Source organism: Amphiprion ocellaris, chromosome 19 (genome assembly GCF_022539595.1).
Source record: "Amphiprion ocellaris isolate individual 3 ecotype Okinawa chromosome 19, ASM2253959v1, whole genome shotgun sequence".
Taxonomy (NCBI): Eukaryota; Metazoa; Chordata; class Actinopteri; family Pomacentridae; genus Amphiprion; species Amphiprion ocellaris.
Window position 1 is genome coordinate 9,265,920 of NC_072784.1, and position 25,330 is coordinate 9,291,249.

The window sequence follows — 25,330 nt, forward strand, 5'->3', positions numbered from 1 at the left end:
CTGTAAGCTTGGATAGATATCAAGTGCAGTTTCCCCCTCTGGCGTACTGACACCATGCAGTGTAAATGGCACAGAATATCAACATGGAAGCTCGTGTTTCATTATTTATTAAAATAATTATAAATCATTTATCATCATCAATAAGCACCAAGCAGATAATTTTCCCTCACTTTATCTGAAGCTGCAGTGCTGGAGAGGAGTGGAAGCAAGGCTGAGAACACAGGCGTGCACACGATCTATTCCTCCCACATACAGTACAGTAAGTGGTTTGACACAGGGAGATTTAAAACACACACACACACACACACACACACACACACACACACACACACTAAAGACATGGAGGCAGTTCCAGATTATGTTTTGACAGACGGGAGCTGATACGACTTTAATCTTATGCAAATCTTCCACCAGTTTAGCAAGTGTTCACACATCATTTCTTCAAGTTAGCTTCCAACAGTTTAAAGTCAGTCATTCCTGTTCGATTTGTAGTCTGTGGGTGAGGAGAGTTGATAATAGCACCTGACCCAAACTGGACGAAATGTATGTACACCATGAAGGATATCTGCAGAAACAGACTGCACAAATATGCATGGGAATGAACTCCAGTAATCTGACAGGATGTATTTCCTATTCTATCCTGTGCAATATTAGCATCTCAGAGGAGGGCGTGTGATGAAGCATTCAGACAGATAAATCTATTTTGAGACAGGGCAGACACATCTTCTCATCAGAACCAAAAAGTTCCACGTTAGGAGCAAAAGGGAGAATCAACTTTATCTACAAAGCTTACAATCAACAAAGACCCCTTTTTTCTTATTTTTATCAATAAAATACAAGCATACATCTAAAAGGCATCACCTTGTGCTTTGCATGATATCCACACGTAATGGTCTCGCTGCTCAAAAACACAAAAACTAGTAAAGAAGCAAGACAAGTTAAAGCTCTCAGTCACTAAATATGGTTCAATGTCTCGTCATTGCCACATTTGAGCATTAGTATTTCTGTGTAATGCTGAAAGACAAAAACATAAAGAAGATGGTAGAGAGAGGGTGGTTCACGTACTGCTACTACAAAGTATATAAATATCCATACAGTAACTAGTGTCAAACAAAATCCAGCAAAAGAAAATATACAATAGATTTCAATAACGGATGTAAAGGAACAGAAAAACAAGCTGTGATGAGCTCAACACAAATCGTGTTGAGCTTTGTCAGGCGTCCTTGTGCTGTCGGACTGAAGCCTACAGAGACCTGGAGGCGTGAATGTAATACATAAAACTAGTTTGAAGACAAATCTGGATATTCTTCAGGTCTGAAAGACAATATCCATACAACCAATCGAATATTTAGATAATAACTAAAATGAAAGTGTCAAGAAAACAAATTTAAACATGAAATACATACATTTTGTAACATGAATACACTAAAATGCCGCTTGAGGAAAGAGACAGTGAGGTTTATTCAGAGACCATCCTCTGAACAACTAAAAGGCCATGGATCTCTCGGACTGTCATGCATGCCAGAGTGCTAATAAGCAGATTTTTTTTTTTTTTTAAGCATCAATACATAAATAATTTTCAACATTTCAGATGCACACTCCTCTAACATAGCTCTATGTCTTCATACAAACACAAATTACATGATAAAATATAAACATTATACCGGCACAGACACAGTGACCTGAATGATTTTTGGCACGCCAGATATCCACAGTCTAGACCTACTGCAGTAGATATCAACTCAGTTTGGGACAGGCTACTTCCTCCTCTGGATATCTGGCTTTTGGCCATGGTAAGCGACAGCCTATAACAGCTGAAAAAGGCTTAGTGCAAAAACTAAAATGTTGCAGTACATGCATGCAATGGAACCTGCACAGATATAAAATATCTCTTTGTCATTACACGTACGACATCAGAGAAACATTGCTCAATAAGAAGAATTGCTGGAGACTAATCACACCAACCACCAGCATTCTCAACTAACTATTATTCTTTAAATGATACATTTTTTTTTAATATTTTCTGATAGTAGAAAAATAGCTCAACAGCCTTATTTAACGTAAAATTAGGGATTTGTGTCAATAAGGTTGAAAATATTCACTCTGTGAATAATCAGAGTGGAAATGCAGGTTTCGCACTCAGTCAAGTAACTCACATGTTCTGGCTGTTCTACAAAGGCCACAGGAACTCTGAAATCCCAAATCTGCTAATTGTCCTACATATTCCTAAAAACTTCCTTCCCACAGATACAAGATAGAACCATTAGAGTAACGGAGGTATACTTTAGCAGTGACAGACTGCGAGCTGAGCTGAGTGAGTGAGTGAGTGAGTGAGTGAGTGAGTGAGTGGTTCTCTCTGGTGCTGAGGAAGGAAAGCCGCCCCTGTTAAAGTTCTCCAGGTTTCTGGTTGCAGCTGGTGCACACTCGCACGGGGTGGTCCCAGCCACGCGATGGAACGGCTCGACGCTCCGCGGAGCATTCGTCACACACTCCTTGGCCACAGGCGCGGCAGTGGTGCTTGGACAGCTTGGCAGTGAACTCACGTTGGCAGTTGTGGCAGGACAGGATGTCCTGGTCAGGCACCCAGTAGGCAGGACGAGCTGCATCCTTCACCAGGCCTGAACGGAAGGTAGTGTATGAATACACACATCGACACCACGCTAACAAGTGCATCATATACACTCATGTCTGAAAAGTTAACATGATGCTACAGCCAACAGTTCCTTAACTTTGTCTCCCAAAGATAACTGAAAACAGGAGGGAAAAGGCAGTTCGGCTCTGCCTGGAGGTAAAACCACCTACAAGAACCTCAAATGCCCACTATTTGGCATCTTATATCTTTAAATTTACTCATACAAATATTGAGTACAAAATAATCAACAACTTGTTTTGTTTCATGGGGGCTACGTTCCACACATTTTCTTGGCTGTCTACTTTGAGTTTCTCTGCTGACTTACTGGCAGCTGCTCCCAGCTAAGACAGTCCAACACTTATCACCCTCCAAAATGCATATTTCCCAATGACTCCTAGAATTTAGATGCACAGTACACACACACACGTTAAGTCTCTGCCATTATTCCTCCCATACCTACTAATTAAAACGCTGTTTTACGCTGCTGTGCCTACATTTATTTGCATTCACTTGAGCTTTGCCCAAGATTATTTTTTCCTCAGTGCTGTCTGAAGTGCACCGTAATGCCAAGTAAAATGAAGTCCTTAGCTGTCTATGTTGGGGTTACCATGGAAACATTGAAACAAGATTTGGATTGGGAAGTAAGTGGGCTAATTTTGTTGTGATTGGAGCAGGACTCGCTGTGAGGTATTTTGGGGGTGGTCATGGATATGGAAATATTTTTAGCAGGAGATCAGGTTTTCAGAAACATATTCATCTGTGCCCTTTAACATTAAATACATGCCAACAGTACACTTATCTAACAGCCTAATATATGTATGAATAATCAATTTAGGCTTTGGAATAAAGAAATTACGCTATGTTTGTGGCCTTTATTTGACTTTTTCTAACTCTTTCTATGAAGCAGAGGCAGTTTTCTCAATCTAAAATACGCTTTGAATCATCTTGACAGAAATGTGTCATATCAGCTATTATAATAATAATGATCTTCTCATAAACACTGGACCAAAGTGAATTCTAGACATTAGTGAGAGGTTTATGGACCGATCTATAATACTGAGCAATCACCAGGGATTATTAATAAACATCAGAACATCAATATCATTAACTGTGAAGGTGAGTTCTCAGCGGGAAGTTTCATCACATGAAATGAACAAAGACTGACCAATACCTGCACAAACTGAAAGTCTATGTTAAACACTAAATCGCAAAACATTTCTTCATGACAATGTCGCTATAGATTTACCCTGAGGAGAATGTCTGAGGCAATTTTTTTAGGTTCTGTGGCAAGTCAGTGTAGAAGGACTTTTTTTTTTTTTTTTTTACACTTTTTGTGTTAAAGACAGACATTAATTCTGAATAAACAAAGAAAACTTGATCATTTCACTGCTATTTTTCTAAATCTCTTTCTTCATAATAACACTCATTAAAGAGATCAACTGTTTCCTGTTATCTAAGGCATTTTTGCTTGATTTACACTGAATTATCAGAGAAATGTGGGCTTGTGGTAACAATATAAGCTCTGTTACATCTAGGCCAATAGGGCATCCAATATTCCTCATAAGAGGAGCTTTGTTGGCTAGACTCCTGCATAAAATCTCTGAGAGTCCAAACTAGAAATAGGAGTTTTTTACAGAAAATAAGGACGATATGCCTCTGCCACCAGAGGGCATTGCAGCCATGCACTCACATTTACTGGGTCATATATTCCTGTTACATAACAATCCTCTTTAGGTTTTGTTTTGGGCAATGCTCACCAAGTGGGATGTCAATAGCAGTGACAACGACTCCTATAGTGTTGGTGACTGCTTCTCCAACCTTCCTAGCCAGAGTTCCACCTTCTTCCTCCTCGAGCTCCGCCTCAAGTACTTCTGCATAAGGAAAAAGAAACCTTGCTGAAGTCATTCTCCCATAAATGTTAAATAGAAGCATAACACAGATATAGAGTACAACGGGCAATACTGAGAGAGAGGATGTGTGTACCTGCATATGAAGCTCTCTGCTCAAAGCAGACATCACAGACTCTGACAGGGGCGAGACCCCAGCCTCTCTCAGGGACGGGTGCAGCTTTGGAAGAGCAGCCATCACAGAAGCCTTCCCCGCAGGCACGGCAGTGATGCTTGGTGTCATTATCCTGGAAGACTGTGTGACACTTATGGCACCCCTTGTACGAGAGAAAAACAATAACAACTCATGCTGTTATTGACCAAGAGCTAAAGGGAAGAGGACGTAACCTGAATCTATCCAAGTTTTATCTTGTGACCTGCAAACATAGATTGTGTAATAGGCACACAACACCACAGACAGTAAACATCCCTCTGGACATGAAAGTGTTGACTTGGCTGTTGGTGGCGGGTGGCAGAGGGTGGGGCTGTGTGTGTCACTCACCAAGATGAGGGAGTTGGGTTTCCAGTAGGCTGGGGCGATCTGATCTGTCAGCCAAGAGGTGACGGCCTTGGCAGGTTTGACACTGAGCTCTGACACGGACTGGGCCACTAGGTTGACTCCATCCAGAAGCCGCTGTGCAGCATTGCTATTGTCCTTTAAAAAGCCATCCGACTGCAAAAAACAACCCATTTTTTATGACTCAAGTATTCAAGTTTATGGCGATAATTCTAGGTCTATACGATTATTGATAATTAGGACAATGTTGTTTGCATCGGACAAAGAAATCAAACACTTTTTTTCACTTACTCCTGGCCAAACATGCTGGATCTCGGTGCGGACCACTGTATCCACAGGGTCCTGGTTCCCGTACCAGTACTGACGGCTCCGATAGATCACTCCACAGTTGGGACATTCAATAACATACCTGAACATATATATGAAAACATAACTCAGTCTCTGTAACAAAATACATGTTAACATGTCTATATCTGATGTTTCATTTGCTGTGGGACATGCATGTTAGGAGGAACAGAAAAATTAGATTTTAGGTCAGCGTCTGGGACACCAGTGCTAAAATTAAGTTGAGTAAAGGTAACATAACCGTAACCCAAACCTAGTTATAACTGCCCCTGCAGGTCATTCCTCTGCTACTCACCCAGACCAGGCGTATTTGGCGAGGCCCATCCATGGAGAGTCTGAGGAAGCTGAGGTCTTTGGGACGACTATCACTTCCTTTCCCCCTTCATAGCAAGCCTGAGGTGATGTACCATGAAATTATTTCAACTTCAGGCTCATCAGCAATAGAACAAGATAAATTACAATGTCTTTAAAAAGAGAAAGCTAGGAGATAACTATGCTTACCTTACAGGTGTAAATGCGATTATCATACTGAACAGAATAACGACAGCGGTGCTTCGCATCATGGCACACTCCTTCTCCTAAGTGGTTCATGCTGTTCTTACAGCCAGATCTGTGGTAAATGCAATGAGTGACATTGTTAATAGTAAAATATATAAGCTGAATGACAAAAAATAAAGGGTAATTTTTTGTTTAAAAAGACAAGAAGTACTGACCCACAACTGAGGCACAAGCTGGAGCAGGTGAAGTACTCATCAGGAAAGAAGCAGCTGTGTGCTACCAGCTCACCTGCAATTTCCCCATTGAAGCGTTCACTCAGTGCCTGCAGGGAAATCAAGGATCAGCCAGTATTAACATTAGACTTCTACAATTAAAACTGACGCTATGAAGATTCACATGCAGTTATGGCTAATGATAAATCAGCATAAATTGTGTTCAGTATTGTTTGTTCAGTTCAGTGTCGTGTTTTCAGCAGTACGACTGGTCTGAAGCAGGTTGAAAGCCAGCTGACTTTTGAACTTTACCTGCAGCGCTTTGAAGATGACCACCGGGGTACGTGGGGAGCGGGTGGCGTTGTTATCCAGGAGCTGCTCCAGTTTATTCTGCAGGCCACGGAAGTCAGTAGGGGGACTGAGAGTCTGTGTTCCCCAGTACTGGACAGAACTGAAGGCTTCTGGAAAACGGGAAAGCTTCCTAAAGCGCTCCAAAAGCAGCCGATCTACTGACTCAGATGACTTCTCTATAAAAGGACAAAGATGGCATGATTACCACTCACTGTAATCATAAGCTACTGGACATAAACCATTAGCATGTGTTTGCACATTTGGTAAAATCTGTGGTTGAAAACTGGTTAAACCAATAAACAACAACACAAAGACACTGGGACTATGCAATATTGGGAAAAAAATGGCATTATGATAGTTTTTGTGTCTGTCATACGCATTGCAATGTGAAAAACAGAAAATTTCCCCTAATTACTTGAATTACTCTACTTGGAGAAAAATAATCATTCTAGAATGATGGTGTAATGTAACAGATGCATCCATCTGGCTTTGCCCTTGTCATAGAGAGCTTTGTTGGGATGATTTGAATGGTCAAACAAATTAGTTGTGTTGCCTCAACAACAACTGCAAGATGCTGCTGAAAGAATCCATGTCTTTGGTCAACGTCATTCTTTCAGTAACCAAAATACTTTCATACAACTGATGTTACATTTCATTTTGCTACCAAATCTTTGTTTTCAAAGATTTCCTCACCCATTTTTCTGTGCACGTTAAGCCTGCATGCCAACAAACTCCGTGACGTGGAAATAAAGTTAGACAAAAAACTGCGTAACCAATACCCCTTAAATCAGAGTTAATTATGTAAGTTTTTGTTTCAAGCAGCAAATAAAGTTGTACCATGATGTGCTTGAGTTAACTGTCCTTTTTTTTTTTTTTTTTTTTTTTACATCATACACTCTGTGACATGACTGCTGAATGTTTGCACCTCGCCCTGTAAAGGCTGAAACAATAAGATGTACCACCCAAAAACACACATAGCTTAGTCATTTGCCCTACCTCTTTTCAACTCACACCAGTATTCCCTCATGTTTTAGCACTACAAAGACACTCCAACATTTGTGTACACTCCAACACAAATGTATTTCAAATATGTTTTTCCTCTCACTCAAAAGCAGGAATCAGTTCCCATAAATGTCCATTTAGTGTGTAAAACAACTTGTAGAGACTTGCCGCTTACTCTAGTGAGGCAATACAGCACAGAGAATGCAAGGTGTTTTTATTTCGGTCAGACACTTCTAAAAGCGATCAGCATTAAAAGCATTTAGCAATGATGTCAAATCTGAATCCAGTATTAGAAGAAGACACAATTACTCACTACAAAGACTTATCTCACTAAAACAAACTGCAAGTCTCTGCAGGTTGACTGTCACACCTTAATCAAAGGAACGGAAACCAGAACATCCTCAGAACTAATTAAAAAAAACAACACATATTCAAATTGTTGTGTTTAAATCCATAGCAAAGGAGCACACAGAACTGTAAAAGCTGCAGAAACTGGATGTAAATGTGCTAAAACTGGTCTGATTAAGGTCATAAATGTGTCTATTTACTGACTGTTTTGTTTGTAGTCCAAAAACCAGCATCTCCACATTTCTCATGAAGTTGGAATGCCAATTGTTACCTCCAGTGACACGGAGGACAGAGAAAAACACTGCAGACTAATACCTGCTAAGCGTTTGCCATGCTCAACCCTTAGTTTACTTTGAAGGACCCACCTCTCGTTCTGTACACTGATCCAGGACTATGTTTACAATGACCTAATCCCAATGTGCTCTTCCAAAAGAAGATTTGATTTTAAATTAGGTTCTGTTCATATTATTACACTGAACCCATTAATAGGTGTAGGTGTGTTACCTGAACCCAGCAACTTAGTGTGGACCGTTTCATGGAAGATGACCACCGCAGGGCCCAAGGTGGATAACGGGACATCCAGGCCACAGCGGGCCGTCGTGGCCTTCAGCTCCTTGGTAAAATGCTTCAAATAGGCATCCGAGGCGTCACCGAGGAACTTGAAGAGGTCGTCGTGGAGACGGTCGGCATGGGTGCGGTAAATGATCAGGTCGGAGATAGCGAGCACCTTGAGTAAGAGACGGGTTCTCTGGCCCTGTTTGGAACTGTTCCCAAGCAGCCCCTCCGTATCGATGACCACGACTTTATGGATGGGGTCAAATGCGGCCCACACGCCCACCGTACATGACTCTTGGGTGGGAGAAGTCTTGAACACCTCTCTGCCCGTGAAGAAGGTGTGGTTCAGGGTGTGAGATTTGCCCTCTCCTGTGTTACCAAAGATGGACACCACCTTCAGCAGCTGGTCGGGGTTGCAGCTGAGGCTCTTCATGAAAGAAGCCTCATCCTTTATCTGAGGGAGAACAATGGAGAGTTTACAGCGAAAATTTGTTTTTATCAACAAATTAGAGTTTCTGTAATATTGATTTTGTTGGTATTTAATGGCAACTTACCTGCATTTCCTCATTCTCATCAACCAAAAGAAAACTGGACACCTTCTCCAGAAGTTTTGCTCTCTGAGATTTGGTCTCATCGGCTATTTGAACGGCGGGCTGGACAGATGCCTGCACAGAGTTGACCTCTGCTGGTTTAGGTGGTGGAGGGTAAGATGTAAGCTGGTGTTTCTTCTTGTTGCCTCCACTGTGGGTGCGTTTCTGACAGTCTTGGCACAAGTTAACTTTGCAGTTCTGGCAGCGGACCACAGATCTGTGGCGTTTCCCATTATCCCCATTGCCTCCTTTACAGTTGTCACAGTAAGGGACATGTCCAGGACCTATCTGGACCCTCTCATGGTTCTTCAGACGCTCCTGGCTGTGGAGTTCTTGCTCACAGTGGACACACTGCAGGCTCCTGCACTCATCACACTCATATGCAGCCTCTTCAAAGCCACCACAGGAATAACTCTCTTGACATATTAGACTGGTATTAACTCCCTTTTCAGAAGATGAGCCATGCCCACTCATCGTTTCTTACAAGGTGAATTTGAATACAGACCGGTGCTTATTGGAACAGCTTGTACAACAGCTATTTCCAACAGCAGTTAATGAGAAACGCAGGACGTGCAGTAATACTGAGGGCTGAAATGAGCAAATACAATGAAGTCAAGTTAAGACAGCTGCATGTTAACGGGGCTGGTAACACACTAGTTGTAACGACTAATTCTCGACAATTTATCGAAGTAGTTTTCGCTGTATGATATTCAAACACTTAAAACGGTTTTGTACAAAGTGATTTAGTGCAAGTAACAGTGGAGCGATGAAGTAGCAACAGCCGCCTCCTTGAGTTTCGCCTTGTATGTTAACACTAAACAGTTAGCTTGTTCATGCATTAAAGTTAGCATTTAGCGACAACATTACTTAAAATGTACATACAGTTAGTCAGAAAACTGTAAAACAATCCAGAAATATGTACAAGCAGCCGGTACCAACCGAAACAATGAACTCCCTGAAATAAAAACAATGAATGTGCAAATGTTGATGCTAACAACAGGCTAGCTTAGCAAACTGACCCTCAATAGCTCGCTGGCAAATTCGGCAGAAGATTTGGCATCCAAATAGGAATACTTAGCTTACGGCTAGCTAGTTTCGACGGATATTTTCAACTTTTTCCTAAGAAAGGCTGTAATTAGAGGGTCAGGAAACCTTAACAGTTCATAGCCGTCCAAACAAGCAGCTAGCCTCCAGTCTGTCAACTGAGCTGGAACAACATATCAACAAAAACAACAGCCAGTTGATGGCAAAAGCTCGGATTTCCGCGGACTGTTTTGCTTTAAACCAGGAGGGAAATCCGCGATGTTCCGTTTAAAAAGTCTTTAAAAGTGTTACTGTATTTGAATCCTTCCGAGCAGTGTCATTGTTTTGTTCTTCAGCCCCCTCCCTGGCAGATTTCTCTAGCTACGTTATTTTGTTGCCAGGTCAGATCAGCTGATCAGATTATTTTCAGTCACAGGGTCAGAGTGGGGCGACGAGCCGGGGCATGATGGGAAATGTAGTTCTTACCAGACACCATGTTTGTATTCTGTAAAGCTTACAACATTCACAATATAATATAATATAATATAATATAATATAATATAATATAATATAATATAATATAATATAATATAATATAATATAATATAATATAATATGTAAAACTGTAGCATACAAATAAATATTTAAAAAATAATGTAAAGTATTAAGCCTAACTAATATCATTATTGACACAATTTGAGTTGGTGTTGAAATAAGCGCTTAAAATGATAGTATAATAATAATATAAAACAAAACAAAACAAAATAATAACCTTTTTCTTTAAACTGTTTGACTCAGTTTTGTGTGTGCATGTGTGTGTGTGTGTGTGTGTGTGTGTGTGTGAGTGTGTGTGTGTGTGTGTGTGTGCGTGTGTCCTGCATGCACAGACCCATTGTACTTTTGCCACCAAAATTTAATTTATTGTGTGTTTTTTTTCTATAACCATATGTGGCACAAAAATAAATACTGACAAAAAAGATACTGTGAAACATTAAGATTAATTAAAGCTGCAAGCAGCGTTGGACGGGTCCTCGCATCCTTGCTGGTCGACAAATCCACGCACGTCCACCAGGTGGCGCTGCGACTGAGAGTGCATGTCGGACTATGGATGTGATGAGGGCCGGACTCTGATGACACGTGTAAAATTTCAGGCAGATTGGAGCATGTTCAGGCTACTTCTAGAGCTTTTCCTGTCCATTCACCAGGTGGCGCTGCGATCGAGAGTGTATATTGGCCTATGGATGTGATCAGGGTCGGACTCTGATTACACGTCAAATTTCAGGCAGATCGGACCATGTCCAGGCTTGTTATAGAGAATTCCCTTCCAACCAACAGGTGGCGCTATGACTGTGGCTGTATTTCAGCATGTGAATGTCATCAGGGCTGGACTCTGATCATACATGTAAAGTTTGAGGCAGATTGGAGCATGTTTAGGGCAGTTACACAGCAGTTGATGTTTCATGGCAAAGCATCAAAATTCAGGAGGCCGCCATGGCCACGCCCTCAGACTTTTGTGGAGCATTTTGATAATTTTGATCAACCATGCCTGGAGTACATCCTGGCCAAATTTCAGCTCTCTCAGTGTTACCCTATTTGAGTTTATAGCTTTTGAAAATGTCTAAAAATGACCCCAAATCGTCAAAACATATGACATATAATTCAAAATGGCCGACTTCCTGTTGGGTTTTGGGCATGGGTGTCAATTACATTTTTGTGTGTCTTGACGAGTTACATATGCCTACCAAGTTTCATAATTCTAGGTGACACGTACTGGCCGTAGTAACTGTTTGAAATTTTCCAGGTGGCGCTATGGAGCCATTTTGCAACAGCCATGTGCAATTCATCTGAAATATCAAATATCTCAGCAGTCCTGATGAGTGTGGCAATTTTGGCGAGCATATGACCATTTTTAACCTGTCAAAAAGTACTTTGTTTATTATGGCGTTGCCACGGCAACAGCGTTTTATGAATCGTCAAAATCTTCACACTGTGGCATCGTCTAGGTGTAACCAGTCACCTGACCAATTTTCTGAATGATATGACAAAGTTTCTGGCAATGGCACCTGCAAATGTAATGACAATTTCTTCCTGTTGCCAATAGGTGGCGCTATGAGTATTTTTAAATTTATCAGTGTGGATGTGTTCAGAACCTGACTGGTGTCCATCACATCAAGTTTGGTCCAGATTGGATCATTTCCAGCTGAGATATTAATAATTCAATTTTCATGGCGAGAAATTGAAATTCGCCGCGCCGCCACAGACACGCCCCTTGACGACGAGTCACCATTTTCTCTGGGGATCGTCATCAATGTGTTCAGGCTTATGTCAGCACATTTGAAGTGATTCTGGTCAACGTGCTAAGAATAGTACATCAAAATGTAAAAAAATGTCTATTTCTTGCTACCACAAGGTGGCGCCAGGGCTGGACTGGGATCAAAATATGGCCCTGGCATTTTTGGTCATGGTGGCCCACCATGATTATTTATACAATATGCCAAGCCATACGACATACCAGAGGATATATGTGCACATTGTATTGTTTCAAAAAAAAAAAAAAATGCAGCAGCCTACGTGGAAGAGAGTAACCATGTAAAAAAAAAAAGATACACTCTGTCACTTCTCACAGGGACTTTATTTAAAATTGTATTACAAACTGTCAAAATGACCAACTTGAATTTAAAGTGGAGCTCTTCACCAAAATGGAACCTTAAAGTATGAAGAGAGAGATTGAGAGAGAGAAAGATAGAGAGAGAGATGCATAGATGATCAAGAAAAGAAAAAGAGCTGGAATCAGTTAAGGTATAGTTATAAGGGTAATGTGACCTCGTCGATCTGTCCCTGCTGTGTCACGTCTCTCCCTCCGTCCTCCTCCTCCTTCTCCTCCTACTCCTTTTCCTCCGACTCTCCCTGAACTTCGGCTTCTTTTTCTATCATGGCAGCAGCAGTCGCTGCCGCAGGTGAAGTAGTGGAAGCAACGGCAAACATGTCACTTATTTAGTAGCATTTTGCTGCATCGACTTGCAGGCTTTTAAGCGTTTATTCGCGCAATTTTTCAGCGCCCCCCTTTCGTTTGGGCCGTTTCTCCATCTTTGCTCTTCTCCACTTCCGGCCAACTCAAACGGCAAAATTTGATGACTTTGGTCAAGAGGCCGGGGAGGGGCGGGCCGAGGAGGGCTGAGAGATTTCATTGGATTAGTCCAATGTCCTTCAAGAAAATCAACCAATGGGCCGTCGCGATCGACAAAAAGGATTTATATTTATATATGATGGTTAAATTATGACACCCCCTGTGCCGGCCCAAAAATGTGCTTCGGCCCACCGGGCACCGCCCGGTACGCCAGATGGCCAATCCAGCCCTGGTTGGGGTTAAAATGTTGTCAGAAGAAGAAGAATCAAGAAAGAAACGACATAACAAAATGCCATTAAATCAAAGGGAAAAAGTTGAGACAAGAAAACATTTATAAAGTAGCAAAATATAAAAGTCGAAGTAATTTAAGAAGTTTATTTAATAACTAAAGATGTAACTTTGTAAATAAGTGTTGTAGTCTATTTCACTTATTTGATCGATAGGTGTAGTGAGAGACAGGCAGACAATGGGGTAAAAATAAGAATGAGGGTAACTCATACAGCACGGGGGTGCCAGTGGGAATCGAACCCGGGCCTCAGCGTTGGGGACCTAGTACATGCGTTCGTGGTTTAACCCGTTGAGCTATATGTACACACGTTATGTGCTTTTAAACATGTATTCATCCAATAGAAAGTCTAGGGGTAGGGTTAGGGTTACAGAGGCAGGTCCTGACAGTAGCAATGTACAAAAACATGGGTATTAAATTTTACATATTTTCATAATTTAATATTAAGTCAAACTAACCAAAAAATTCTTAAAATAAAGTTGAGGTTTTCCCGGTGGATTTTGGCCGTGCTATATATAGACCGGCCAAAAAACAACGGGAAAACTTGGGATTAATTTGTCTTAATATTCGGCTGCTTCGTTTGGACATTAAAAATAAAATTGTATACATTTTATTTAACCCTATTTTAACCCTATTTTTGTACTACAACTGTAAGGACCCGCCTTTCTAACCCTAACCCTACCCCTAGAAATTCTATTGCATTTATATATGTTTTAAAGCAAATAACATTGTACCCATATAGCTCAACGGGTTAAGCCACTGACGTATGTACTAGATCTCCGATGCTGAGGCCTGTGTTCGATTCCCGGTCGTAACCCCGTTTTGTATGAGTTGCCCTCATTCTTATTTCTACCCCGTTGTCTAGCTGTCTCTCACTACGCCTATCCAAACAAAAAGTGAAAGACACTAGTACACTTATTTAAATAGTTAAATGTTTCTTTACAAATAAACACCTTAAAGACAATAACACTTTTACTAGGAATTAAACACAATTTACTATGAAAACTTTAAATATACAATTACACATTAAAATCTACTACAAGTTCTTACAATTACGAACTACAACAGTTTATCTACACATTTAATATTGAAAATAATATTTTTACTCATCACATCCAATAATACTTTTCACTCAACAATTACACATTAAAAAGACAAAACAGGTTGTACATCTAATCTAATATTATAAAATCATGAAGAATAACAAAAGACCAAAACTAAACTTTTAAGATTAATCTAAAAACAGACAAAAAATTGGAAAAACACCAGTGACACTTTTGAATATCTAATTACACAGAAGACACAATAACAAAATCCAGAAAAATTTTTTTTTACATATCTTAAAACGTTTTCTATTCTGAAACAAAAACATCTAGTTGTTTCTTCAAACACTTCCTCTTTCAATGTTCTGGGTTGCACTATGAATTGATTTACTAATAACTCTTTTCTCAAAACTGCTTCCCTCATAAAGTCTACTAATAGTTGAAATCTTTGATCAAACTAATGTTACCTTCTGATCACCACTAACTATACTTTTCAGTGAATACAATCAAAGTTTCTGGACCATTTCTAAATAGCACACAGGTGAACGTCTCACCAAAACTCAAATGGATACTCTAAATGTGAAATCAAGACTCATGCTCACAACTTTTAAGGCTTCGATTAAACAGAAATTTCTAACTAACAGACAAGTACTAAGACACTTTGCACATTTCAGTCCTCAGACTATCTGACATTTCAAACTAACAGACAACTACACATGGACATAGAAGACACGAGTCCTTGGACTATCTGAAGGTTCTAGTTTACAGACAACTACTGTGAAACTTCGAAAATTTCAGCCCCCAGACCGTGTGAAAGCTCATCTCCTCAGGACTCAAGAGGTCTGTACACTTTGAAAATCTTGGAAATCAGGGTTCAACCCTCCAGCACAAAGCCTAAAGTCCAACCTCCTGACAAAAACTGTCGAGTCAAAACTCAAGTTAAAAATTAAAGCTGCAAGCAACGTTGGACGGGTCATCGCATCCTTGCTGGTTGGCGAATCCGCGCACGTCCACCAGGCGGCGCTGCGACCGAGAGTGCATGTCGGCCTATGGATGTGATCAGGACTGGACTCTGATCACACCTGTAAAGTTTGAGGCAGATTGGAGCATGTTTAGGGCAGTTACACAGCAGTTGATGTTTCATGGCGAAGCATCAAAATTCACGAGGCCGCCATGGCCACGCCCTCACACTTAAGGTGAGCATTTTGATAACTTTTGATCACCCATGCCTGGAGTACATCCTGGCTAAATTTCAGCTCTCTCTGTGTTACCCTGTTTGAGTTTATAGCTTTTGAAAATGTCTAAAAATGACCCCAAATCGTCAAAACATATGACATATAATTCAAAATGGCCGACTTCCTGTTGGGTTTTGGGCATGGGTGTCAATTACATTTTTGTGTGTCTTGACGAGTTACATATGCCTACCAAGTTTCATAATTCTAGGTAACGCGTACTGGCCGTAGTAACTGTTTGAAATTTTCCAGGTGGCGCTATGGAGCCATTTTCCCACACACATGCGCAACTCCCATAAAATATCAAATTTTTCGCCAGTCCTGATGAGCATGCCAAGTTTGACGCGTTTTGGGGTATGATAAGGCCGCCAAAGAGGCAATTCAAAAGACGGGAGAAAAAATAAAAATAATAATAATAATAATAATAATAATAAACCCGACGAATTCCAATAGGGTCTTCGCACCATTCGGTGCTCGGACCCTAATAATAAATAATTCCTTGCATTCCAATAGGGTCTTCGCACCGTTGGTGCTCGGACCCTAATTATTTGGCAGTGATTTTTGTGGTTAGGTGTTATGGAGTCACAGGAGTGCCACAAAGTATAAATCTGGTCCAAAAAAAAGGAAATAAATGTGTAAATCTAAAGAGAAATAAATAAATCTGTTAAAAATCAGGAAACAAATGTGTAAATATAAAGAGGAATAAATGAAAGAAAAATAAATATATTTAAAAAATAAGGAAATTAATATGCAAATATAAAGAGGAATAAATACAAAATAAATAAATATGGAAATATAAAGGTAAATGTTGCCTTTTCCCCTTTCTTTGTTTTTTCCTCAGTGAAATGCAAATGCTTTTACAAATATATTTATGCATTTATTCATTCTTTTATTTATTCCTTTTTATATTTACATTTACACACACAGATACATATATATTTCCTTATTTAAGATTTATTCTTTTACTCATTCCCCTCTATATTTACACATTTGTGTCATGATTTTTTAACAGATTTATTTCTCTTTAGATTTACATATTTATTTCCTTGTTTTTTTCACAGATTTGTATTTTATTGCAGCACTCCTGTGACTCTGTAAGATATAACTTTCATTTCAAGCATTCTGCTTCAAATATCGCAAATTTACCAGTAGTTAAGTAGTTTACCAGTAGTTAAGTGGTTAGGGAAGTTGATCCCTAATGCCAGAAAATAAAGTCTCCCAATCAACTATAAGACAACTTTAATTAGAAAGCACTGACAATTCCATAATAAGTTTTATTAGCTAATTGACGTATCTGAACTGTCATCCTTGATCACAAACCTCCTCTAAAGTTCTCCCAAAACATTTAAGGGAAAGGGTTAATTATGTGCATTCGCAGTGAGTGAGTTATAATCTATGCGTGGCTTTTAATATAAAAAACTGCAGAAAGACTGTCCTTGAAAGACTTGCATACAAACAACTATCATAAACATATCATTAAACAAAATACCAAAACATACACCAAGGTTCACAGAATTATCTCCTTTTATTGCAGAAAGCAGTCCAGTCACCATTAGGCATACTAGGAATGAAATAAAGGAATGAGCAAGTAGCCTGCACACACCTTGAGCCTTTACACTGATATTATAAACTCCATACGCTGTCAGTTTTAATATTGCCAGAAAAAATTCATACCAACGCAACTAGAACCCTGTTGTGTTTTTAACAGCATGGTAGTGTTCAGTATCAGCTTTCATTGTACTAATGGTGGAAATACCACATGTGGTCGCAGTGTGATGTATTACACAGTAACACAGCACTGTGCTGTTAACGTTCCCTTGGTGAACACATGAAAGAGGTACAACAGCACACAATAATACAGCACGCATCACACATCACCGAAAAACAAAGGGAGAGGCTGGTCAAACAGCAGAGAAAGAAATATTATCTAGAAGCAATAAAAGCTGTAGTGGCCAGTTTCTCTTTCTGAGTGATGAAAAAATTAGTTTTCCTTTTGGGAAATTCACTTAATCATGTTTCATCAGCTGTTTAGCTTAGTGCAGAATGGAAACTGCTGGAACCAGCTAGCCTGGCCAAATGTAATACACACCAGTATAGACCTGTTTATTTAAGCTGTAGAAAATATTAAAGTAAAAAAAAAGTTTCTCAAAAGAGATGAGTAACTTCCCTGACTCTCTGTTGGTTGTATTAAAGTCCAGGAATTCACTGCTCAGGGAACAAATAAATGAAGAAAAAACTTAAACCATAGCTTGCTGCTTTATCTGATTTCAGCACAAAGTAAGCAGACTAGATTTAAAATGTTAGTTTTAAAGGTGCTGTCAGTTTGATTTTGTTTACATTTGACAGTCAGGTTATCTCTTTCTGGTCTTTAATAGCTATGCTAACTAGCAGCTAGCCATAGTTCCATGTTTACTATATGAAACAATGCAAGCAATGTTTTTATTTAACTTTCAGCAAGAAACTGAACACGCATACCTTGAAAAAAGTCAAATTGTCCCTACAACTGATTTTCATGCAGTCTTAGTCAAATTAGACCCACTGTGCTGTCATGAGCATATAAACATACTGAATGAGTGCAGCCAAATCCTGAACTGAATATGTAAAATCCCTAACAGAACCTAGCAAAAGCTGTTGTAGTAGTTAAAACACTACAAGTTTAATTCCTGAAACAGCCTCGTCCAACAATACAGAATTGAACACCCATTTCTCTTCTATCATCCCCAAAAAATCCTCCAAGCACAGTATCATTGTTAGACACAGTATAATCTAAATCAAATCCAAATTCAGATAAATGATCCTCACACAGCGTCACAATACTGCAAAACTGTGTGTAACATGTTGGTTTTATCAGTCTAGTATATCCCATATTCCACCCCAAACCCACAAACCAGAGCTGAGACATGCTATGGTCTATAAAGAAGATTTAAAGTCATGTTCTTAAATCTCGAACTGATCTGAGAGCCAAATGGTTGCTCCAGTGAATGACATCATATCAACAGTGATTCTGATTGTTTTATCATCCTTTCCTGAACTTTGGCATCTCAGCTGTGAGGTCACTTTTTAATGAAAAGACTGATTGCCTGGATAATTATTTCAGGCTGGTATTGGTTAATTTATCTCTGAGAACTACATGCAAAATATAAAGATCAAATCAAATCAAACCAAAACTAAACCAAACCTATTTCTAGAAGCGAGGATGAAGAATAAGCTTCTTGGATGAACAAGCAGAGCAGAGGCACAGCATGAAACACGTAAAATTGCTCTGTATATTATAGGGAGAAGGAAACAGATTTTAAAAGTTATTCAATGAAATGAGGAGTGGAGACATGACAAAAAATGAGAAGGAAAGCAGCTTTAGGACAATCAAGGAATGCAAGGTGCACTGGAGCAGATGAGCAAAAGTCAGTAAAGAGGAACAACTTGTTTCTTTCTGCTTGCCTTTCCCTCTGGGATCACTCACACTCATTTTCCCGAAGGACATTGTACATGTTGACGGTGAAACCAGATGGTTCATCGTCCTTCCGTCTCGGATGTCCAAACCCCTCATCTTCATCATCCCCATCTCCGTCCTCATCATCATCTGCATCCCGGTCTTTCTCTTCCTCTGGCTCTGTGCTAGATTCGCCGTCCTCCTCATCGTCCCTCTCTCCTGTTCCTTCCTCCTCTGTCAACCTTCCTTGAAGAGCCATGATCTCCGGCAAGTCTGGGTGATTTTCCCAATGCTCTGTAGATCATAATTAAGCCTCAAAATTAAATCCATTCTACCTAACTGCCATTTTAATTTCTCAAACGCATTTGACCCTGAAAAGAGGAGACATAGAGGAGCCTCTCTTACCTCTCAGGCAGCTGTAGCCTGGTGGTCTGAGGCAGAGGCACAACCTGCCATCAATTGCCAACCGGAGAAGACTATTAGCTGCACGGTAAACATCATTTCGAGCTGCTTTTGCTGTCTTATAGCCTCTCCTCTCTGCCCAAGCTATAGAACACAAAGAGAGAAGGAGAATAGGAGCATTTTAATGATAGATGTCAGTATGAAATCTTAATACTGGTGATATTTAAAGGAGGAGTTCACTCTTTATCATCTTCCTGTCATCAGTTTCTAAGAGATCAAAACCAACAACGAACAGTTTTAACTAAGAAGAGCCTGCAATTGTAAATATTCAATGGCACATGAAATAGAAATGCACAAAACACTTCCCAATAAATACTTGATACTCCGGATTGAGTGATGATTACCGAGGACTACAATGTAGGGCTGTAATAAGATAGTGAAAAGACCTTTTAAAAACCAAAGTTTATATTTGTAATCTAAAGAACAAATGACTTGGGCCCAAGTGCCACAGACAGGTTGTGCATGTTAGTAAGTATTGTGAGATGGACCAGTGCGTTGCAAATTCATTCCGTCAGATCTGTTGACAAGACAAAACTAAATATGACAACTGTTTTATACATTTCAGTGTGGCAATTAGCTTTATACTTGCGAATGAATAAAATTAATATTTTATAACCGCATGTGATTTCAAAACTCATCAAGGCTACAAAAATCTAGATGTTGTGCATCTAAATGTCGTCTTACCCTCACACACATCCCAGGCAGTCCAGCTGAGCTCCTCAGACCCCTGGTTTCCTTGCTGGGGTTCACTGTCTTGCAAACTGGGGTGTCTGAGCTTCAGTGCACTGAGGAATTGCGTCCTCTCACACAGATAACCAACTGAGCTGTAGGGTTCTTGCAGCTGTGACACTGGGTAAATCCCTGCCAGGATCTAAAGAAAGCAAAAAGGCAAAGAAAAAGAAGACAAGAGGAAGATAAAGAAAATGATGAATAAAAAAACAAAAAGACAGCTCCAAAATCCATTTTTGAAAATAGAAAGACAGATGTTTAAAATGTTCAGCAAAATAGCCTTGGGATTCCTGAGGAGACTTTGAAATACCAAGTAGGAATGTATAAAATCAATACTTCATCTCCCAGATGTGTGTGTGTGCTACTCAACAAAATCACATTTCTACAAATCTAATCAGTCAAGTTAACTCAAAGTCACATATGCTTCTAAGTACACTACAGAGGGTTTGTACCTGTAACTGTTTATTGACGCGGGAGGGGAAAACCAGGCCGGGGCAGTCACAGAGTTTGACCGTCGGGGTGAGGTAGTAGGTCTGGAAGTATTTGGTGTGGCCTGGGGTCCTAGACACACTCACCACCTTTCTCCCAACTAGGCTGTTTATAACGGATGACTTGCCAACATTGGGAAAACCTGGAAAAGAAGGATAAGTTAAAGATCAAGGTAATAACTTGTAAAGGTGTTTAAGATTTACAAACTATTGGTTTTAAGCTCAGTATATCTATACTAGCCTGTTCAATGACATCCTTCATGAATTGTTATGAAGCAATTATTTACAGTGATTAGGAAGTGATTACTGTATATTCTAACTTATTACTAATCATTAACAGATTCAGTAATGGATCGGGTAGACCCCAGTTTTTTCCCAATAAGCTTAAGGTTAAAAGAAAATGTGGGTACCCTGATAAGCACAGATTACTAATGCTTAGCAAATGTTTTGCCTAACGGATGGGAGAAAAGGAGCTTATTTTAATGCAATCATCTTTGCCAATTCAAAAAATGGTGATATCTTGAGAAAATATTTTGACATTCCTCTCGTGAAGTTTCTTGCAAGAATAGGTTTCAATCTAATTTTTTTAAAAAGTCACTGAATCTGGCCACAGTTGAAGTTCCCTGAGAAAACTTTGAGGATTACCGATGCAGCCTAATGTGAGAACCCCATCTTTGTAGAGCTCCTGTGACAGGCTGCTCATCTCCATAGCACTATCACTTTGATGCTCCATTAGCACCGATTCTGCTCCTTCATCTGGGCGCTCTCCATCCAGACACTCTGCAACAGCATCTCTCTGAATCTTCTGCTCCCAGCTGGACAGATCAACTGAGAAAAAAACAGCATAGGTGACATTTTGAGGATTAGTACAAATGCTTAGTTGGAATCTAATACCTGAATAATTATGAGAAAAGATGAGGGGTAGACAGACTCTCTCTCACCCATCCCTGACGTGATCTCCTGACAAGCCTTGAAGATATCTATAGGACCTCCAGCGTGACTCCAATCAGCCTTCCTCCTCATCCTCTTCTTCTGGAGTACTACATGTAAGAAAGAAAATAAAAGACAGACAGAAAAGGAGAAAACAAAGAGAGTTATTATCACAACAGGGGATAAGAACAGATGCATAGCAGGCCATTCTGGTGACACTGCCGTGAAATAAGTTCATTAAGTTTTCCCTCACCTTCTACCTTCCTTCCACTACCCCTATCCTCACCTGTGCTATTTGGCTGTCCAGGGTGGGAGGTGAAGCAAACAATTTGCAGATGGGGGAACTGGGAGGTCATGTAGTGTTTCCAGGCAATCACCAGTGGGGGAGGACAAAGATCGGCTTTGTTCAACACCAAGACCACCTGCTTATGTAGGTCTCCTGTGATGTGGTGGTAAAGGGCTGGAGGGAACTGCAGCACCTGGGTGGTTTACATGAGGACACACCTTCTTCAAAGGGTAATTATGGACTATTCAACATATAAACTACTAGATCAGGTTACTGATTAATAAGAACAAGTTGACTTGTGCTGGGTTTTGGTTTTTTTTTTAACTTTGCATTAAAACCGGAAATGTTTTATTTTTATCCTAAAAGAAATCAAGAGCAGCAGATCATACTGACATATATATAAACAAGGAACAGATTGTCTACTATAGAACTATAGTCAGTTGTTCATAAAACTCAAAAAACAAGTGCTTTAAGAGTGAAATGCCAAAACGTAACAAATGTAACACACTTGTAATTTCCTCCTTTTTTGTTGACTGCAAATGTATAAAAATAATCAGTAACAAATGTGTACAAATGTTTCCTTCTTTTCAGTTTTACTTTTGGATCCAAGACATTGACTGGTATAAAATTATTTCAGAGGAGCAAACACAATAATTTTTAAACTGTAGCAGGTAAATAAACAGATAAATAACAAAAACCAAATCGTACACTAATATGATGCTTGAATATGTCTCCATCTAGTGGAGCCATCCTGCAGGCTTTTGTTAACGTTGTCACCTACCGGGTGCCTAATGTCAACAATGAGCAGAATGATGTCAGACATTTCCAAAACTCTCCATAGTTGTCTCCATGTCTAAAAGAAAGAAAAAAAAGTGGGGTAGAATTTGGTTTAATATGGTAAACAAGATAGATTATGCTGTCTATGATTTCAAAATTTCTATTCTTACTCCACTTAGAGTAAGACTCTGCTTGGCTTTACACAACTTAATAGCAAGTTTCAGTTTTGGTTCACAACCTTTCCTTGTATTTGTCTGCAGCAGGCAGGTATTTTCAGCAAAAACTCTAAATACCCAACTGTACACAACCTGCTCTGTGCAAAACAGCACATACAGTTAATAACTAGCTGGTGAACATAGTGGAGCATTTAGCAGCTAAAGAGCCAGATGTTTCCCTCATTTGTACAGACTCCAGTGGAGGTACAAAGCAGAGCAAAAACAGAGAGGGAATATTGTACCTACATTCACCATGTGGCCTAAAACATATCTCCAAATGAATGATGATGTTGCTTCAGAACTGCTGGATGTGTAAAAAAGTAAAACCAAGTTCACCATAGCAACTTGCTACCTTTATTGTGCAGGGTGCAAAAAAAGTTGATATTCAATATTTTGTTTAATTTATTGCACAAATTTAATACTATTCAATTATTTTTGCAACAAAATAGGCAAAACAACTGGCTCAATCACCTTATTCATCCATCCATTACTTTTCCATCAAGTTCTGCTTAAAAAGCACTTCTGCATTACTGTGAGTCACAGTCATTACACAAACACCTGCTCAAGCCCTGCCTCCGCTGTGATGTGCCTCCTGAGCTCAATCTATGCTGAGAAATTACATGATCTAAAAGGGTTTTGGTGTTAAAAAACTGTGTTGCCATTTTCATACTCTGAGAAAAATTAAACAATACCACAACATGTAGAGAAGACATGATGGTGCTTTCCCCAATGGAAAACAGGAGACAATACACCAGTGTATTATAAATCCCACAATTCCTTCAGATTGCTACATGATCCAACTACAACAAAATAAATAATCAATTCATTGCATGTCCTGGAGTCATACACTGGAAAAAAGCCAGCAACATCTTTTCGGTAATGATTAGTTTACAGGAAAACTCTTTATAAAGCAACATTACTTCATGCTGTTATCTGATGTCAAAGGGCTCCAAGGGTTTCATGAATATTCATGTTGCACCAAAAATGTGCTGAGCATGTCTGTCAATGATAAACTGGTTAACAAATAACATAAATGGTTCCATGGATGCATGCTAACCCTACCACTCTCAGTCAGAAATGGAACATTGATAAGACATGAGAGCAAGTTGCTAGAACAGAGAATGGATGGGCTTATACCTGTTCACTTGATGAGGTCAGATGTGGATTGCATGACTTGCTGTTTAATTTAATATTACAAGGTGGAGTGAATTTTGACTTGCAGAATTAATTGCTAGAACAAAGACTGGAACATTATCTGAACCACGGCATTAAATATATAGAAGAAAACTTTATAAAGCAGTACAAAAAGTAAAACTACAAAGTAGTACCCATATCTGAGTTAGTTTGGGTCGACAACAAAGTGTTTGAAAGTGTACAAAAAATAATGAAGCTTCAACATTCACCATGGATGTTGTAAAAAAAAAAAAAAAAAACAAAACAAAAAAAACACTCTCTGGTTTCATAGCCCAGTGTTTGCACTTTAAATTGTTAAAAATTAATTCAGAGTATATAAAGGCAACTAAGTTACCTCCAGATTGTGCTCAAAGTGGCTGAGAGAGCCAGGTGGGTTTCTGGAGTGCAAGTCATCCAGGTACTCTCTGTATGACTTCTCCTCTTTCCTCAGCAGGTTCTCTCGTGTCATCTCATAATTCCACGATGGACGTCGTGGGAAACCAAGACCTGGAAGTGAGTAACCAAGTTTCTGCGTGTCAAGCGGTGATCCACTACATTAAGTCGCTCTGCTCATCTGTTTGGCCTATTTCAAAACTGTGACGGAAAAAAATATTTAAAAAAATAGCCTGACCTTTCTCTAATGGGTAAATGTCATTGATGTCGACCTCCAGTTCCTTGTCAGTAACTGGTTGTAGCACCTTCTCCTCGCTGACTTCTTCCTCTTCTCCACCTCCTCTTTACTCTCTTTCTCAAAGTGAAGACGGAACCTGGATAGAGGAGTATTTATCTTTGTTGGACTGTGTGTTATATCTTAACAACAATGACTGCATTTACATTTTAGAACTTGCAAATTGATATCTCTATTTGTGATAGACAAGGACATAAGCATTACAAAGTATGATGTTTGTTACACCCAAAATTAGTGTAATAAGATTAAGGTCATGTTCCAGTAAATCACTAAAACACAGTGGTAAAAAGCTGCCCTCTTCATCTTAATACCTACATGTTCTGACATAAATAATTACCAAATTAATCATCAAAAGTCGCCACTGTCTGTTGATTCAAGCATCAATTTTATATGCTATTTCAGTCACCGCATCCTAAATTTCTCTCAAGTTTCAGTGACAGACACACAGCAAGCAAGCTGAATTTCCAAACTGCTTATTAGTATGATAAATGATAACTCACCTGTT

General features: G+C 39.5%; 2 protein-coding genes and 1 long non-coding RNA gene across 3 annotated transcripts; 1 reads left to right on the forward strand and 2 right to left on the reverse strand.

The window, feature by feature from the left end:
* Positions 1-91: 91 nt before the first annotated feature.
* LOC111583643 (zinc finger FYVE domain-containing protein 1-like) lies at positions 92-10,355 on the reverse strand. The gene is made up of 11 exons (XM_023292826.3): positions 8,901-10,355; positions 8,296-8,800; positions 6,403-6,617; positions 6,094-6,200; positions 5,882-5,990; positions 5,676-5,773; positions 5,327-5,444; positions 5,021-5,191; positions 4,616-4,796; positions 4,390-4,503; positions 92-2,618 (listed from the first exon to the last, which is right to left on the reverse strand). The coding sequence occupies exons 1-11, from the start codon at positions 9,408-9,410 to the stop codon at positions 2,386-2,388; spliced, it is 2,361 nt and encodes a 786-aa protein (XP_023148594.2). The 5' UTR covers positions 9,411-10,355; the 3' UTR covers positions 92-2,385.
* LOC129347569 (uncharacterized) lies at positions 2,491-7,283 on the forward strand. The gene is made up of 3 exons (XR_008599741.1): positions 2,491-2,629; positions 5,656-5,778; positions 6,409-7,283. It is a non-coding gene; the product is annotated as an uncharacterized LOC129347569 (long non-coding RNA).
* A 6,798-nt stretch (positions 10,356-17,153) lies between the features above and the next one.
* LOC129347675 (guanine nucleotide-binding protein-like 1) lies at positions 17,154-24,857 on the reverse strand. Its single transcript, XM_055005504.1, has 10 exons — positions 24,769-24,857; positions 24,493-24,644; positions 22,754-22,825; positions 21,973-22,165; positions 21,698-21,796; positions 21,402-21,584; positions 20,721-20,899; positions 20,224-20,410; positions 19,483-19,623; positions 17,154-19,371 (listed from the first exon to the last, which is right to left on the reverse strand). Exons 2-10 carry the CDS (start codon positions 24,604-24,606, stop codon positions 19,100-19,102), a joined length of 1,440 nt encoding a protein of 479 aa, XP_054861479.1. The 5' UTR covers positions 24,607-24,644; positions 24,769-24,857; the 3' UTR covers positions 17,154-19,099.
* Between the last annotated feature and the right edge of the window lie 473 nt (positions 24,858-25,330).